Here is a 17,311-nt window from a genome sequence, read left to right as displayed (position 1 = left end):
TTTCCTTAAATGCTCTCGTTAAACGGTAGAGAACATCTTTTGGTGGGAACCGAGAAATGTGTTATCTCATAACTTTCTGGGCGTAAAGAAGTACATAAAAATAAATGCCGCAGATGTTTAGAAATTGCAAAAGACAGCTTTATGGGATAAGCCGCTTAAGGTTTAGAAATTTTGGTCACCACACAAATGGCTTGTTTCAGTAGCATACTTTTTCCCGTGATGCAGAGAATAATTGGACTGGTATGCGAGCTTTCGCTTTTGAATATAAATACCCACCAAGATTGAAACTGTGCAGGAAAAATAAATTCTTTCTATGCTAATGGAGAACTCTGCTTGCATGACAGTAAACAAGAATATTATCATTACAAGGTTTTTTTCCGTGGAGTACTGTGCCGAAAAAACTCTCCTGTGTATGAGTTCGAAGTGTCGGTTGTGTAAATCGAGGCACAGTCAACTCTCTAAGGGAATACCTCCCTAAAAACCTTCGGTAAATGATTCAGTCATTTTACCGTAATTGAAATTTCTTCAAGACAGATCCCTTGCTACGAAACAGGCCTGGTGGTGGTCCTAATATTGTGCGTCTTAGAAAGAGTGAAATGGCTGACAGAGCTTCTTAAAATTAGAGGCTTCTCAGAACAATTTGTTTTCATGTAACTATTTTATTGCTATTAAAAAATGTAAAACTATCTCTCTGTTTTTCTTTTTCTTTTTTTTTTTTCATGATTTTTTTAGGGGAGTGGAGGGTTCATTTAATAAAAGTTCACGTCAGTAGCTGTCTTAATACGTTTGATAGAATTTGAAAATATTTCAGTTCAGTCCTAGCAACAGGTTTGCATTGTGATTCACAGTTAGGAACAGTTCAAATGGTTTGTTTTGGTACCACTCTCTTATGTCTCTTATTGTAGGGAATACCGTGGAGTTTGGTTTTATCAACAGAGTTGTTACGGTAATTTGGCCACCGGAAAGAGATTCGAGTGCTGGCGTTCTGGGCCCAGTTGCTCGAAGCATGGTTAGCGCTAACCCGGGTTAAATACCATAACAACCTATAGGTTTTAATACCCCTTAACCAATGGTTAGCGCTAACCGTGCTTCGAGAAACTCAGCCCTGAACGTTAACCCTTCGTCAGTAGCTTCACAGATGTTTATTACGGAATACACGTAGGCTGATGAGCGAACTTACATCAGTTCTGACTTACACTAATAATAATAACCTTCATTTCCTTGTTCGTTTTTTTGTTCCTTTCATTTATATTTTCTTTCTCTTCTATCTTTTCTATTTTTCGAGCTCTCTCGCCGGAGGAGACCTATAAATTCTTGTAGGATGTACTACTACGACCTTTTTCACTAGAAAAAGAGCACGCACGAGTAAACTAGTATTTTAGCGGGAAAACGAAATAGCCGCCGCCATTTAAGTACGAGTTTTAGTGAGGACGGTGAACTGGCGAAAACAAGGCGTCAAAATGTAGGTGATCTCGGGGTTTTTTTTCTTAAATTACGAAAGGTATTAGCTGTCATTATTAAAAGTAACTGCGTCAATTTTGTCACTCACAAAGGGTAAAATAAAGCTTACTGGAATATATCTCTTCTTGGTACTTCACTAAAAAAACTGAACTCCTTTGCTGTGACTCGGTGGCTAACTATTAAGTTCCGAGCTACACCCATCTGTAGTTGCTACTATTTGTGCAATAGTAAAGTTTCCTGTTGGAGTTAGACGTGTGCCTAAATAGGTGTATCCTTGAACAATTTCAATTGGCTTGGTGCCTTTCGTTTTTGAAATATCATTATTATTATTTTTTTAGCATCCACGTCGTGGCTGTAGTAGCTTAGCATCTGTAGTATCTGTAGTAGCTATAGTACTGAACTGTAGTTACCCGGGGGGGGGGGGGGGGAAGCACTCCCCTATCCAACCTATATAGGTATGTGCCGCGGACCCAAAGGATATGATTTTTGAGCCGTTTTGGTCTGAAAACGGATTTACATTTGGGCTATTATGGTATTAAATCGGGTATAGTTTTCAAGGGAACCACGAGAGCGCTTAAATGCATTTGTCTTTTTAACTCCAAATGAATAGTTGAGAAAGATAAGTATCCAAAATATATCATTCGAGCTGAATTTTCGGGTGAACTTTGTCAATAATTCTTGACTTCGGCACTGAGTGGGAAGTTTAATTATGCTACAAGCCAGTTCTGAAAATGGGTATGGATTTTAGAGGCCGGGAGGCCGTTTCTCGAAAGTTCCGGTAACTTGTCGGGCCCGATAGCTTCATTTTGAAATGTTTTTTCGCCGATTACACAGTGATTACAGACATGGTACCTGGCCAATGTTTTCATAGAATTATAAGAGTTTAAAATTTAGTATTCAGCACTAGGAAAAATTGACTCCTGTTAAGAAACATTTATCACTAAAGACACTTAACGGGCCTGGGGCCCGTTTCTCGAAAGTCCCGGTAAGTTATCAGGCCCAGGAGTATATTTTTAAATGTTTTTTCGCCGATTACACAGTGATTAGAGACATGATACTGGGCCAATGTTTTCATAGAATTATAAGGTTTTAAGAAACATTTACCACCAAAGACACTTATCGGGCCCGATACGTTACCGGGACGTTCGGGAAACGGGCCCCGGGTCTCAAAACGGGTGTGGAAAATGGCATGTTTTGTTCGAAATAGGGTCAGGAATTGAGAACCGGGCGGCACACCCCTTCCGAGAATTCCGAGGAATACCCCCCCCCCCCCCCGTAGCTATAGTAGCTGTGGTAGCTGTACAGTATCTGTAGTAGCTATAGTATCAGTAGTGGCTGTACAAGCTGTAGTAGCCATTATAGCCGTAGTAGCTGTAGTCGGCTTTAGTACGAGTGCTACTCCCGATAGAGCCCTGTTACTACTGGTAGTACAGCTACTACAGCTGCATGAGATAGGATTGGTTAGCACCGATGGGTGCATCATTTACTTTGCATATTATGTGGGGCATCTTTTGCAGCTAACATTGATGCGTTGCCCTATTTTATGGTTTTATGTTTCTTCTGATTGGATATGGCAATGATTGCTATCCATAATATGTGTTGTTCCAGAAAACATCCATTTACCCACCCCAAGGAGGGCCAAAATGTTTGGTAGTTCCGGTAGTTTGGTACTAGCCCGCCTACCCGCGCTCTTTGTCTATGGGAACTGAAACTCGTAGATGGTTAACTTGTTTTCCAGCCAAAATGATACCAGCCCGCCCACCCGCGCTCATTGTCTATGGGAAAAACTCGCAGACGGTTACCTTTTTTTTCCCGTTAAAATGATACCAGCCCGCTCACCCGCGCTCTTTTTTCTATGGGAAAAACTCGTAGACGGTTACCTTTTTTTCGCGCCAAAATAATACTAACTCGCTCACCCGCGCTTTTTGTCTATAAGAAAAACTCGTAGACGGCTAACTTGTTTTCCCGCCAAAATGATACAAGCCCACTCACCCGCGTTTTTTGTCTATGGGTAAAACTCGTAAACGGTTACCTTCTTTTCCCGCCAAAATGATACTAGCCCGCCTACCCGCGCTCTTTGTTTATGGGTAAAACTCGTAGACGGTTACCTTTTTTTCCCGCGAAAATGATACTAGCCTGCTCACCCGCGCTCTTTTTTCTATGGGAAAACAGTCGAAGACGGTTACCTTGTTTTCCAGCCAAAATGATACTATCCCGCTCACCCGCGCTCTTTTTTCTATGGGAAAAACAGTCGTAGACGGCTACCTTGTTTTCCTGCCAAAATAATACTAGCCCGCTCACCCGCGCTCTTTGTCAAGCTGTTATTGGCTATAAGAAAAGGCTAACTACCCTTTTTATCGTATTTGTAACGACATCTTTGCAACTTTGCAAAGCGAAACGAATTAGTTTTCCAGTCAGTTTACGAAAGCTTCCTATTTATTTTATCGTGATGCCTTATTGACATTTTAGTCCATGAACGGTATGGCACCGAGTAACCTTGGTTGCAGATTTATCAAGAGGGGCACGATTAGTGGCCAATCGACTCGCAATGCAAATTTACTGGACATACCGCGCTATAAGACTGCTATGGACCAGCGAAGCTTTTTATACAGCGCAGTAACCATTTGGAACAGCCCAGTACCTTGGAATATAAAATTGAGCTCCTCGACGAACATTTTAAGCGCAAGTCAATAAATTATCTTCTAATGAGTCGATTTTAATTTTTAATATTTTATTTTATTTTTAACATTTTTTTTAATTGCATTGTAATTATTGTAATTATTAAATAGTTTTTAAGCTCTGAAAAGCTCCCCCGGGAAGAGTTTAATAAATTATTGTATTGTATTGTAAAGTTTGAGCTGACATTTTGCTGAAGAAAGCTTGAGATTTTCCATCGAAGTGAACCGTTGAGTGAACCTGCTTAATCGCACATGAACTTCTAAATTTTGGTATTATTTTACAATGTTCACATCTATGACCGACTCATGAATATTAAGGAACGGATCTCTAGTTAATTATTTCCCAAATAGTTTGGTGGTGTTCTATCTTCCTAATATTAAGCTATAAGCTATACGGGTGACTTTTAACTCCACGCTAGGATTAATCCCGAGTTGATCTGCTTTTGAACAACCGGTCCTGAAGTAAACAAGTTGTATCTCAACATGGTAGTCCCATATTTAAAATGTCTATGATTTTCTAACTATTGTTTTGCCAACAATGTGGTCAAAAATGATTCTAGAAACCAAACATATAGTCAAATTGCTTTTCTCTACTTAATCAGTACAATATGTAAATCAGTTCATTGATTTAGTTCGTACAAGTAAATCGACTTTCAACCCTACTGAAGTTGTACTGAGGCAAACCAGCTATTCAAAGGTTAGGAGATATTCGGGATAACATTGAGCATAAAAGAAAACCACAAAGATACTTGGGTCTTCGGTCTTATTAACCAATGAATCAAACAAAATCTCCGGTCTGGAAGGATTTTTCGGCGGAGGAACTATCATAGCAGAGTTGCCCTGACAATATTGACCAACCAGGACCCGGGCAAGGTACATGACGCGAGCCCCACCTCCACGCTCTGCGTACCAAACTGAATAAGCGGCATCTCTGGCAAAGTACACCCCGTGCCCGAAGGCCGTCACCCCTAGGGGAAAAAAATGAAACAATTAAATTTTGTACACTGATTAAAAAGATTTGTCTCAACCTGCCCGGTTTTAAAATTTTAAACAAATTATGAATTAAATGAACGTGAATATATGAATCAAGCCTGATTAATAAAATAATGTGAATATGTGAAACATATTTTGAGCTGCGGATGAAAGGTTAAATAGAAGAAAGATCAAAATATATATTTCATATATTCACATTCATTTATCCACCTCCGACGGCTTAAAAGCTCTTTCACTTCATCTCTGTGCCTTGTGATCCTAAGCGAAAGTCAATAAGTCAAACTTGTCATTAGATAAGGGGTTTATTTTCTAAAGAAACTGTGGTGATGCATTGGTGGGGATCGGAAGTGGAAAGTCATCATTAACCGAAGCAACAATTCAAGTTCCCTTCACCATATATTAGCAACCTCGTTCCTAGGACTTTTTTGGGAGAGACCTAGGAACGAGATTGCGTATTCCAGACGAGGTGAATGTTTATGTACACCCACCCTCTTTAATCCTAACCCACACATCCCCCCTTCCCGTCCCTCCTAAGCAACGGTCGTGGCATATTATCACTTACCATGCACCCCACAAAAGTTTCTGACAAAACCCTGTGTGTTTATCGCCGTTACATTTTTAGCATTGGTTCCATGGAACAATTCTCGCCCATTGCTCCTTCCCTCGTCCTTATCCATTTTCTGCTTTCTCTCCATGTAGGATTTATAAAGATAAGGATTCTGAGTGCGCTCAATTTTCTGAATATTCACTCCACTAGCGGTCGCTTGAACTTTTTGCAAGACTCTTTGGTACTCAGTGGACCCTGGGGTGAGTGTCACGCGTACTATCACGCCTGGTATTGGCGCCCAGTGCTTTGGAAGCGCAGTCCCTGGAGAACAAAAAAAATCATGGGTTGGCAGTATTAACGTCATCCCATTAGTTCACAATACGTTTTTCCGTGCTGTGCTCACAAAATATTTCTTGTTTAAATAGAACCAACCCGGTGACACTTGGTTTAACATTGTAAACCAACCACGTTGAGCAGCGTATAACGTCATGTGGAATGTAGAAACAGGTTATTTAAAATTTTGATATATAGTCATCAAACCGAAAAGGTATTGGATAGAAACATCGGCTCAAAAAAAATCTACTGAGATTTCTCCTCTCGAAGGCAGTTTTGAAATAGCAGTGTAACAGCTGTGCCTTTTTTGCGGACAGGGCCGGGTTGGTCTAGCTAGGAGCGATCAAGTGGGATTTGATTGTAGCGTTGATATCTTGCATTGAGAAGTATGCTAGGGAGGCCAGAAAACAAGAAGAGAACTGTTGGCTGCAACTATCACCTTTGGTCGCTTTTCTCAGATGTACCGCAGACACTTATAAAACTGAACTTCATCCTACCTATATTAGCTGCTTACTAACCTTCCTCAGCTCCCTTGACCTTCCTGGAAAGTGTTATTGTTTGCCTGCTCCGCCGTCCTCGCCCAGTTTTAGCTTTTAAATCGATGAAAAACTTATCTCCTTGCAACGATATTTGAACCGTGCTTTGTTCCTTGATGTACACCATCTCGATCTTTGCGTTGGTTTTCAAACAAAACGCCATTTTGGCGCCCTGTGTTTCATAACTCCATTCTACGGTTAATGAAACCAGCAGTGCTTGCTGCTCCTCCTGTATCTTCTTATTCCTCTCGTTTAACACGTGCCAGATCTCCCCGACCATGTCCGTCACTTCAGTCGGGTCACCCCGCACCACAATGCGATCCACAGCAGCCTCGATTTCAAGTATGACGTCACGGTCAATGGCTTTCTTTTTCAGTGTATCAATCTGTTTGTGGGAAAGTTGACTGACGGTGTCATTTTCCACATTTTGAGTTGTACAGGCTTCGGAAAAACCTTTCTTCAAGGAGTCAACCGCTTTTTCTACACTTGTCTTGTCCTTGCCTGTCACAAAAATCAAATCCGATGTCAAATAATTTTCATGAAACATCGTTTCTGAAATATTCATGAATTGGAAACTTTTGGCACTAGTCGTGTTTTGAACTTTCCATACATTTGTCTGTATAGCGAACCAGCCGTGAGCTGCTATTAAATATAGTTCGCGGGAAAAAATACAGGGAAATGTATGGAAAGTTCAAAACACGACTGGACACTTGCTGTCACAGCTACATCTCTCCAATTTTGTTGTTAAAATCCTTTTCCTAGTGCCAAAAGTTTCCAATTCATGAATTTTTCTGAAGCAATATTTATGAAAATTATTTGACATCGGATTTCCATACAAACACTGTTATTTCAAGCCTGTTTGCCTACCCGTCAAAATGGCGTCGAAAACCGTGATAAGGCCTATAATAACCAATTATTGGATGAGGTTGAGCATGATAGCGAGAATTATCAAGGCCGAGGTTTGTGTTATCTGCCGAAGCCGAAGGCTGAGGCGGATAACACAAACCGAGGCCTTGATAATTTCGCTATCATGCGAAAACCGAATCCAATAATTGTTTTATTATACAATTATAAATGTACAAGCGTTGAGACATTTCACAGAACAACAACAAAGTAAGCCACGCAATGACACGTTTCAGAGTAAACATCTTTATTAATGACAGCCGTGAATAACGTGTAAAGCGGAATTCAAAAGGTTTACAGAAAGGATTTAAGCTTAAAACATCTGAAAACGTTTCAGGAAAAACTGAATCGAACTGAAACTTTTGAACAAAATTCTAAAGTTAAGTTGTACGGTCTTATGAAAATGTTCCCGATTTGCGTTTAATGAATGTTGACATTACAGTTGAAGAAATTAAAATTTTTCGTTATCTCTGAATGAGAGTTCTGTACAATAAATTCCTCTTGAGAAAGGCTAATAACAGGAGATAACTGGTGCGGATTAAGAGCCACTTCCTCACCTCTCACCTCGCACTCTGTCGTCAGGGTTTCCGACATTTTTCTCTTGGTTGAAATGTCAGTCCTGCTATAGCTCCGAATGCTGGATTCATTTCTGTGCCCGCTCACCGGCATGATATGCCTTGCTTCGAACCCGGACTTGTCCAGGATTGTAACCGCCGTTGCTCTGATCGAGTGATTGGTGTAAGACTTTGAAAGTTTGGCTTCTCGAGAGATCCTTTTCATTTTTTCACCGAGCAAACGCTCTCCGACAACCATGTTATCGTACCACACTTGATCAGATATGCCGGCGTTTTTCTTCGGCCGCTGAAACAAAAATTCGTTTGAGGGATTCAGGTGCTGTATGTACCGTTCAAATGAAGCCACAGGACAGTGTGGTCCTGGTTTCTCGAACATCACGCCTCCTTCAAATCCTTCATCATTTTCTCGTCGGTTCTTTGTGAGTTCATCTGTTGTTTTGCACACATATTTTGCACCTTTGCCATCCGTGCTGAATGAAAAATCAGCTTTTTTGAGTTCACGAAGATTTTGCCTTCCTCGGCGACAAAAGTACAACATAACCTCGAAAAAAACTTTGTTTTGAAGCGTTTCCGGGCTGTTTTGGTTAAAAACATCGCTTTCGTACAGCTTTTTAAGATCTTCTTCGCAGATCGGTGGCGTGTGTTCGACTTTGGCGAGCCCTTGTCGTTTTAGTTCAACGCACTTGGCGCTAAAAACTTTGTTTGCCTCGGCAAATGCTGGATCGTTTATTATATCGAAGCCAAGAGTCGCCTTGAAGTGTTTGCCCAGTCCAAATCTCAGGCTGTTGAGAGTGCTTTTGGAATAAGAAGTTCCATCGACTTTTCCAGCTTCGGCATAAAATAGTTTGAGAACGTTACTGATGCCATCTTTGGTTTGCGGTTCGGGAACTTTCTTCTCCTTCAAATACTGCTGTAAAACTCTAAGAGCTGTCTTGGTAGCTCGTTTGGTGTTCTTTGCGTCCTTGTCGTCAACAAGGCGTCCTAAATCCGCTTCTGAGACTGACGCGAATCTTGGAGCGGACTCCGCCATGACAATCTTGCTCAAACCGCCGGCTAGCTTGTCAGGTGACGAAAACCATTGTCTGCAAAAACGCGTCATACCTACATGCATAAACGCCAGTGTCTGTAGATGTGACGCGATGACACAGCGCCATCTAGAATTAGCGGGGTGCTTTTAGCCAATCAAAATTGAGATAGCATCAGCATTGTATAATTTGTTCGACACATTGTACAAGTTGAACGAATTGGAATAATTGCGAACAAGTACAAGAAACGCGAACTTATATTTTCAAGCGACGTCTTCGTTGGCGTTGCCGTTGTGGTTTCTTGAAGTCCCTAATGCCTCTGGTGGTTTCACTTTCGTTTACTCTATCACGTTCGATTCAAGCGCTTAAGCAGCTTATGGTTTTCTATCCCTCAGGGTGGTTTACACAAATACCGGAAGCAAAGATAGGCCCGATGAAATATCTGAAGACATCGACTATAAAACCCTTTGAGGGTTTTAGACAATATTTCAGTATTAATTTCCTTAACAACGGAACTCAAACATGTACATCAACTCACCTACGATTGATTAGCTACAATTAGTTGATTTCAAAAGACACTCTTTGAAACAATGAACCAAACCAAAGCAGTCCAGACTTTCATCGACTTAAATTTGGCAGTTTTCACTTCAGATTCTTGGAACTATTAACCTCTTCCGGCTCTCATACAAAAGCGGCACTCGTTCACACTATATAGTCCGGGAGCATATGTTTAAAAATCAGGTTCCGTGGGATATTCGTGAAGAAAGCAAGTCTCTAGGCTAGTTGTGTTTAGGGGACCTAAAATACCAAGAAAAGTGATGTTGCCACCTTTGCAACTCGCACGGAGGAGTTTTAAGGGGTGTTTTTAAAAACGATGTCAAACCCCAGCATGGAAACGAGGCTATTGAGAAAACTGTGCCATATCTTCAATAAAAACTACTCAAATCTCCGCAGATTATTAGAATGTGTTAAGTGTGCCATAATATATGAGCTAGCTTATTGTTTTGCGGTCACGTGATCACTGTGACATGAAAACGAGGCTCAGAATTGTTGATCCAGAGTTGACAATGCCAGCAAAATCGAGAAAACTTTGAACAAATTACGTCGCTTTTTGCAAGGGTAAAAAAACCCATTCTTATTTGGCAAAACAATTAACTGGAATATTATGCATTTTTCTCGTTTTTATTATATATTTTCTCGCATTAGAGCTTAGAAAAACCACAGGCATACCACCTCAGATAAACACCATCTCCGGTTCTTGAATTAGTATATTTGTGCTTTTTTGCACAAAATATCATCGAGCCTTCAGGAGATGGTTATGGAAAAAATATGTGTAAAGGAGCTTTTTGCCTCTTCAAGTAATTTCCTGGCATGAAATATATGATAAAATCGCATAAACAGGAGGCCATATTACCGTTTTTTACATGGAAAAAAACTCCAAACACTGCTCCTGTGTTTAATGAAAGGATATGTTAGCTATCAATAATTTGATATGAATTTTGAAATGCTTTTAAGCATTCCAAAAATATTTAAAATTAATTACCTGTTCAAAATGTGTTCAAACTGGAGACTTGGGCTTTAGTGTTCAGAGGAGAAGAATCTCACAATGATCACTTTGCAGGCCATTTTTATCCTATACCAGAGAGCATTTTTATCTCAACAAGATTCACAGATGGTTAAGCAAATAGAGGAAAGCGCAAGGCAGCTGGGAAGTGCTCGTGACACGTGCCCCAGGAAAGCTAGTTCAAGAGTGGTAGTGGTCATAAAATCTCTAGATCAAATTGGGAAAATAAAGACCTTTGAGGAAGAAAACAGCCAGATTCCAGAATTTCAGGTGTTCCGATGTTGTATGTAAATGATAGTGGGGATGATCACAGTTCATTAGAGCGGTCCGAACAGGGAACTGGAGGCTGCATCTTACGTTGCTCCAGCTGTTCACAAAGTATTTCTTTCCTCATGGCCGTCTTAAATATGTCAAATGGATTCCACTTTACTTTGCTGAAATGAAGATGCTGCCATTGTCCAGACCCTGAGATATATGAAGAGTTCTGCAAAGGTAATTGGGTCGTCAACAAGAATCTGCATTTGTCATTCTGTGCTTTGGGTGCGGACCATGCCCTAGAGCAAGTAAATCGCTCAATGAAAGTCTCAGGAGGGCTAGTTGGTATCACCCTGAATCCAAACGCCAGCGCCAAAGTTTTTCTCATTGCTCCTGAGCTTGCCCGTCTAGCCGTAGACGCTAAAGAAATGGCTGAGACCACTCCGGAAAAGGAAGGCACTCATCAGCATACTTTGTCAGCTTCTGCGATTTCTTGTGAAGAGAAAGACATAGAACAGTTGGTAACGGCAATGGAGAATTTCTTTAAACCTTTTAACGAGCAGAGCAACAATCTCTTTAACCTTGTGAAAAAGGCTGCATGATACCGAGCAAAGTAAAGAAAGATCTTTTGGAACAGAGTGAGATTATCCAGAAACAGTTCGAGGCATTTGTCAAAGATCGAATCAATCCAGACTGAACAAACCAATCTTTGGTCACCAATAAAGGAAAGAAAGCTCCAGACATGGAAAACCACGAGGAAGAAGATCAAGGTTTCAAGTGCCGGCCAAATAGTGGAGTTACAAGAAAGACAGAAACCTGTTTGCACACATGATGGTGATATGAAAAGCCGACCTGAAATTGACATCCAAGAAGCTGTTGGAACATACGAATTTACAGTAGTTCTGATATCTATGTTTGCTACAGACGGAGAAATGCTGCACTGACCAGCCAAGCGTGCATTGGTGTTTATTCTATAGAAGCAACCAGCCAAAACAGATAAGTGAAGAACTGCAGGTCAAGACGCTGCTAGTCAGAGGGAAAGAGGCTCTGTGTGTGCGTGTGTGTGTGTGTGTGTGTACGTGTGCGCGGTCAAAGTTAATTATCATAAGTCCATATTGTAATTCTAATATAAGATAGCTATTTTTTAAAAGTGAGGAAGCCTGACTTTATAAGCCTCGTGGTTTCTTTCAGGTTTTCTCGCCATTTTTTTCTTTCGTCAATTTTCATCATTTTTTTTCCATCTGTAATTGTTGTATGTGGCAAAATAAATATTGTATTGTATTGTATTGTATTGTATTGTATTGTATTGTATTGTATTGTATTGTATTGTATTGTATTGTATTGTATTGTATAAAAAAAATATTGTATCGATGCAACGGCTGAAGTACAATCCCTATACAAGCCCCAGTGGATAAGAAGTTGCTCACACTGCGAAGATCGCCATACATGTCCCATCTTTGAGAAATATGGAGACAGTGATGAGATTCGCCTCATCTTTGATCGATACGATCTCCCGTCATCTCTGAAGGAAGCTACACGTAGGAAGTTACGGGAACCAGCATCCAGTTTATTACCGCATAACGCCTTCAACGCATACCACCAAGGTCACAATGAAGAAGCTGCCTTCCCATGCCAATACAAAGAACGAGCTGGCAGAATATCTTGCGCAAAAGACCGTTCGAGCATGCAGAGCGAAATGGAACCCAGATGGTGGTGGCGTACGGTTGTGAATGAAAGGGAAACAGGAAATATATGTCATATTTGAAGAGTGACCAGGAAGAAGCTGACACGAAGATCGTCTTGCACGCCCTTGATGCTACAGCCAATGGAGCGACGGAAATCAGGATACATTCCCTGGACACAGATATCTTTATTCTTTCTCTTAGGCGATATCCTGATCTCTGTCAGAAAAAAGTGTTTGTGACTGGCAAAGGTCAGAACCATTGCAGCCAATAGTTCGTGCTCTTGGCCCTACAAAGACAGCGGCACTACCGGCTTTCCATGCTGTGACAGGGGCGGATAATACAGGCTCATTTTCAAACAAGGGGAAACTTACGTGCTGGAGTGTTTTCAATGAAGCAAGTGAAATCCACGCATTGTCACAGCTCGGGACAAGTGATCTACCAAGTGGCGTGTCCCAGAAGGTAGTAAAAAAGCTCACCTGTCAGTTCTTACTTCCCAAGACAAATATTTCCACAGTCAAGGCGTTGAGATGGTGGCTCTTCACAAAGAAGCAAGCGAAATCAGAACGGCTTCCACCCACATTAGCCGCATTGCATCAGGCCATTCTTCGTGCCCACTATTAGTTACTAGTATGGAATAGTGACAGGAACCCCAACCCAGCCTTGCCATCACCGAAGGACTTCGGGTGTGAATGGAAAGAAGAGGACAAGGCGTGGATTCCCGTCATGACAACACTACCCGCCGCACCTGAGGCCATCATTCATCTTGTGAAGCACAGGTGTGTCAAGGAAAGGTGTACCACCAAGCGCTGCCAGTGCAGGAAGGCTGGAATGAACTGCACAGACCTCTGTGGCTGTTCTGACACGGGCGAAGATATCGAAAATATGCCCGAAGACGTCGGTGGTGACTGATTCTGATGATAATTTGGATAGCGAATTTGAATAACATTGCTAGTGAACTTACATTCCACTCCCAATGATAAATACCCATGGTAATGCCTTATCTCCAGTAATAGCTGAAGCTCCGAATGTGTAGCCATTGTACAACGTTAAAACACAAGACTTTATTATATCTTGCATCAAGTGTGAGTATTCACATAAAATAAAAAAAATCTTAAAAAAACCCCAAAGTTCTTCGAATTTTTGTAGTTACTATTTTTATAGGAACCAAAAATTGTGCTTTTCTAGGATGGGTTGCCTGTGGTTTTTCCGAGCTCTAATGCGAAGACGTTTATTATAAAAACAGGAAAAATGCATGACATTCCTCAATTACCTCGCTTAATACGAAAAGTTTTGTTTTTTACCCTTGCAACAATGGACGTATTTTGTTAAAAGTTTTCTCGATTTTGCCGGCATTATCGACTTTAGATCAACTACTTGGAACCTCTCGTTTTCATGTTAAAGTGATCACGTGACCAAAAACAATACGCCGTTAGATCGTATGTTATCGCATACTTAATACATTCTAATAATTTGCGGAGATTTGAGCCGTGTTTATTGAAGATATGATACGGTTTTATCAATAGCCTCGTTTCCATGCTGGTGGTTCAACGTCATTTTTTAAAACACCCCTTAAAACTCCTCCGTGCGAGTTGCAAAGGTGGCAACATCACTTTTCTTGTTATTTTAGGTCCCCTGAACACAGCTAGCTTAGTGGCTTGCTTTCTTCACAAACAGCCCACGGGAATACATATGCTCCCAGACTACTATGTAACGGCCTCTCAACCGTTTAGGCATTGCGTTACGCAACGAGACACATCACGTGTGAGTTTTCATACGGGACTGTTAAAGTTCCACGTGGAGCAGAGACGTTCTCTCGAAGCGACAGTATTTTCTCACGCAACCCGTGCAGATAAGAAGTCTTACAGTATTTGACGGTCTTGTATGCGGTTCAACAGTAGGACTGGCTCAAGCTGTACGGAGCTTACTAAAACCAGGAACGGGGAACGGGGAACGGGGAACGGGAGTCTGAGAAAGAGAATTTCTCTCTCAGTTTTAAATCAGAGATTCGATTACCTGAAGGATCAAATTGAAGCATTTGGCGTATATTTATAAAGCATATAAACCACATCATATAATGGGCCTGTTTTTCTATACATTGCCTGCCAACCAATCTCTCGCGCACGTTTAGTGGCACGAGCAACCTACCCACGTAACCAGCTAAGCCATCAAGGGCAGATGTGTTCCATCAGGTTGGACTTTCAACAGGTTCAAAGTGGCTTTGATCCAAATTAATCGCGAACTAAATTGATCCCTCAAAACGTTTTCGAATACAATTTGGCGTGGCAAAATGACAGAAGTTTCTTGGATTTATTTTCAAATAGGTAGGCCTGCGCAAGCCGCGTGTAGCGACTTACGTGTCAGCAAAAATTTTGCGTGTTTAAAGACTGCCTCATTGGTGTTCAGACTCGATCTGTTACCGCCTCGATACTTATCTGCTGATAATGATAATGAAGTTAGGCTACACAAACACCTACACACACCTGAAGTTTGCCAAAAAAGGCAGATTTCAGAAAGGAAAAAAATCTTCCAAACAAATCGTAACAGTCATTGCAGAAACAGGAATACTGTGCTCCGTGACTTCGCCAAGACGACATTAAAAAAAAAGAGCGAATTCGTCTAGCGTCTAATCAAACGGCGACCTGGCGTTAAAAGCTTGCCTTTCATCTCAGTATTAATTATTATTATTATTATTATTATTATTATTATTATTATTATTATTATTATTATTATTAATTATTATTATCATTATCATTATTATTATTATTATTATTATTATTATTATTATTATTATTTTCATGTAATTGTTTTGCGGAACACCGCTGTGCACTCGTTTCCAGACTCCCGTTTCCCTTTCCCGTTCCCGATTCCCTGTTCACCGTTCCTGGTTTTAGTAACGTCTAAGCTGTGCGTATGCTTGTAAATTTTCTTCCTTTTGGTCATCGCCTGATCTCAGCTAGTGACTTTAAATAAACAGAACCGACACGGATTATGTTAGACTTTCGGGTTTTGTTATCGTAGTTTCCGCGCGAAAATCTGTCGCTACATCAGAGGTATCAAATGGAAGAAAGATACTCGCAGTTACTACGCAACTTGCAGTTGCGTAAGGAAAGCCTGAAAAATTATCAGGCTTGAACGGGATCAGAGGTTTGCTCATTTATATGCAAATTATCGAAATTCATTAGCAGATCTTAATTAAAATCAAGTCTCTCACGGTGGGGCGTGATTACGAAACCTCTCGAAGTGCGCGCGTTTTTTCTGAGTGGCTTGTGCTAGTCGTCATTTAGAAGATTTTCGGGTATTTATTTGATTTAGAGGCGAAGGGAGATTGGATACGAGTCAACAAAGGCACGTGGGGCGTTATGGAAAAGTGATCGTGACGAACAAACAATAGCGTTTTGTAGAGGCAGTAAGAATTCCACCGTGGTCGAAAAATTGTGAAACACACCCAAAGCTTCAGGGAAAAATTAACATAAAATATGTGAAAATGCTAGGTTTAATCTTCGAAAGGTCAGTAACATAACCCTTTGCCGGAAATCTATTGCGCATGCCCAGTGGTAAGTGTATCGCAGGTAAGGGGTACTGCTAGGGAGATATTTCTGTATGTTGTTCAAAACAGCTCAAAAAAATTGGACAAAGAACTCCTTTAACATGAAATCCCTCATAGAGCAGCGGAAGGAAAATATGAAATGGTTTCTCCGGGGAAGAAAAAACCAGAATCACTTTTTAGCAATCTCTCCAAAATTCACAGGAGGAACGTGAGAAAATTTCTTGCATTTCTTGAAGGAACACCACCACCTGATTTTTTAGTGTCACTATGAATAGCAAAACAACATATCTGTATCGATAGGAACGTTAAAATAATGGTTCAATTTTGTTAGAAATTACCCTACTAGGGCACAGAAGCTAGTATCAATCGTTTTTGCTTGCGGAAACGGAGGATGACCCAGAAATAAAAATGCCGCCCCTACGACGTTAGCTCACTGAGTAGAAATTATTGCAAATTTATTCACTAAAAAGCGAGTGCAATTTTTAAATACCGCAAGAAACTGGGACTGAGCATCTGACGAAATGGTATGATCAATGCAACAGAAAATTCCCGGAATTTTCACATTTCGGGGAAAAAGACAACAGGTTATCCATATATTTGGTTTTGTATCGGTAATTTAGGTTGAATAGATCGCGCGCACGTCCGGTGGTAATTTTGATTAGTCACTAAGGAAACAATGGTCCCTTGACGGTCTTGACAAAAAGGACACGGAGGGACCCCGGGAACAAATCCGTTTGCCTGTCGACAACTGGCCGCTGACCACCCGTCCCAGGGAACTTTTGTTACCCAACGTGCTGTTCGACGTTCAAAGTGCCCATGGCGTTCTTTCGAAATGTCTGAAGCGAGCTGGCTTGAAAGAAAATCTTTCCAGCAAAGGTGATTTGGCTTCAATTAAGTCGGAGTTGCGCTGCCAGGATAGGCATACATCTCTATTTTGATTCTATGAAGGAATTGGGATAATAGGGATGATTTTAACGGATTTATTCCGTTTCGTGCTTCGGGCATGGCTGAAATTGTGTTCGTCCTCGCGTTTCACTTAGCAGTGGAATTAAACCCGAATGACGCTAACTCGCCGAAATCGCTTCGAATCGGCTCGAAAAGCTGGTAATTATAAATGACAAAGAATACAAGAAGCAGCATGGTGAGTTGACTTAATTGACAAAACAATGTTAGTTTCTACCATTTTACACAAATATTAATCCGTTCTAT

The 17,311-nt window shown here is 40.9% G+C and overlaps 1 protein-coding gene across 1 annotated transcript; it reads right to left on the bottom strand.

The window, feature by feature from the left end:
• Window positions 1-4,269: 4,269 nt before the first annotated feature.
• On the bottom strand, window positions 4,270-9,056 carry LOC146449983 (protein mono-ADP-ribosyltransferase PARP14-like). The gene is made up of 5 exons (XM_085100917.1): window positions 8,632-9,056; window positions 8,009-8,496; window positions 6,531-7,100; window positions 5,695-6,000; window positions 4,270-5,107 (listed from the first exon to the last, which is right to left on the bottom strand). Exons 1-5 carry the CDS (start codon window positions 9,054-9,056, stop codon window positions 4,827-4,829), a joined length of 2,070 nt encoding a protein of 689 aa, XP_084957043.1. The 3' UTR covers window positions 4,270-4,826.
• Window positions 9,057-17,311: the final 8,255 nt, after the last annotated feature.

This window comes from Pavona decussata, unplaced genomic scaffold, assembly GCF_977016875.1.
Source record: "Pavona decussata unplaced genomic scaffold, jaPavDecu1.1 SCAFFOLD_527, whole genome shotgun sequence".
Taxonomy (NCBI): Eukaryota; Metazoa; Cnidaria; class Anthozoa; order Scleractinia; family Agariciidae; genus Pavona; species Pavona decussata.
This window is presented reverse-complemented; position numbering and strand designations above follow the sequence as displayed.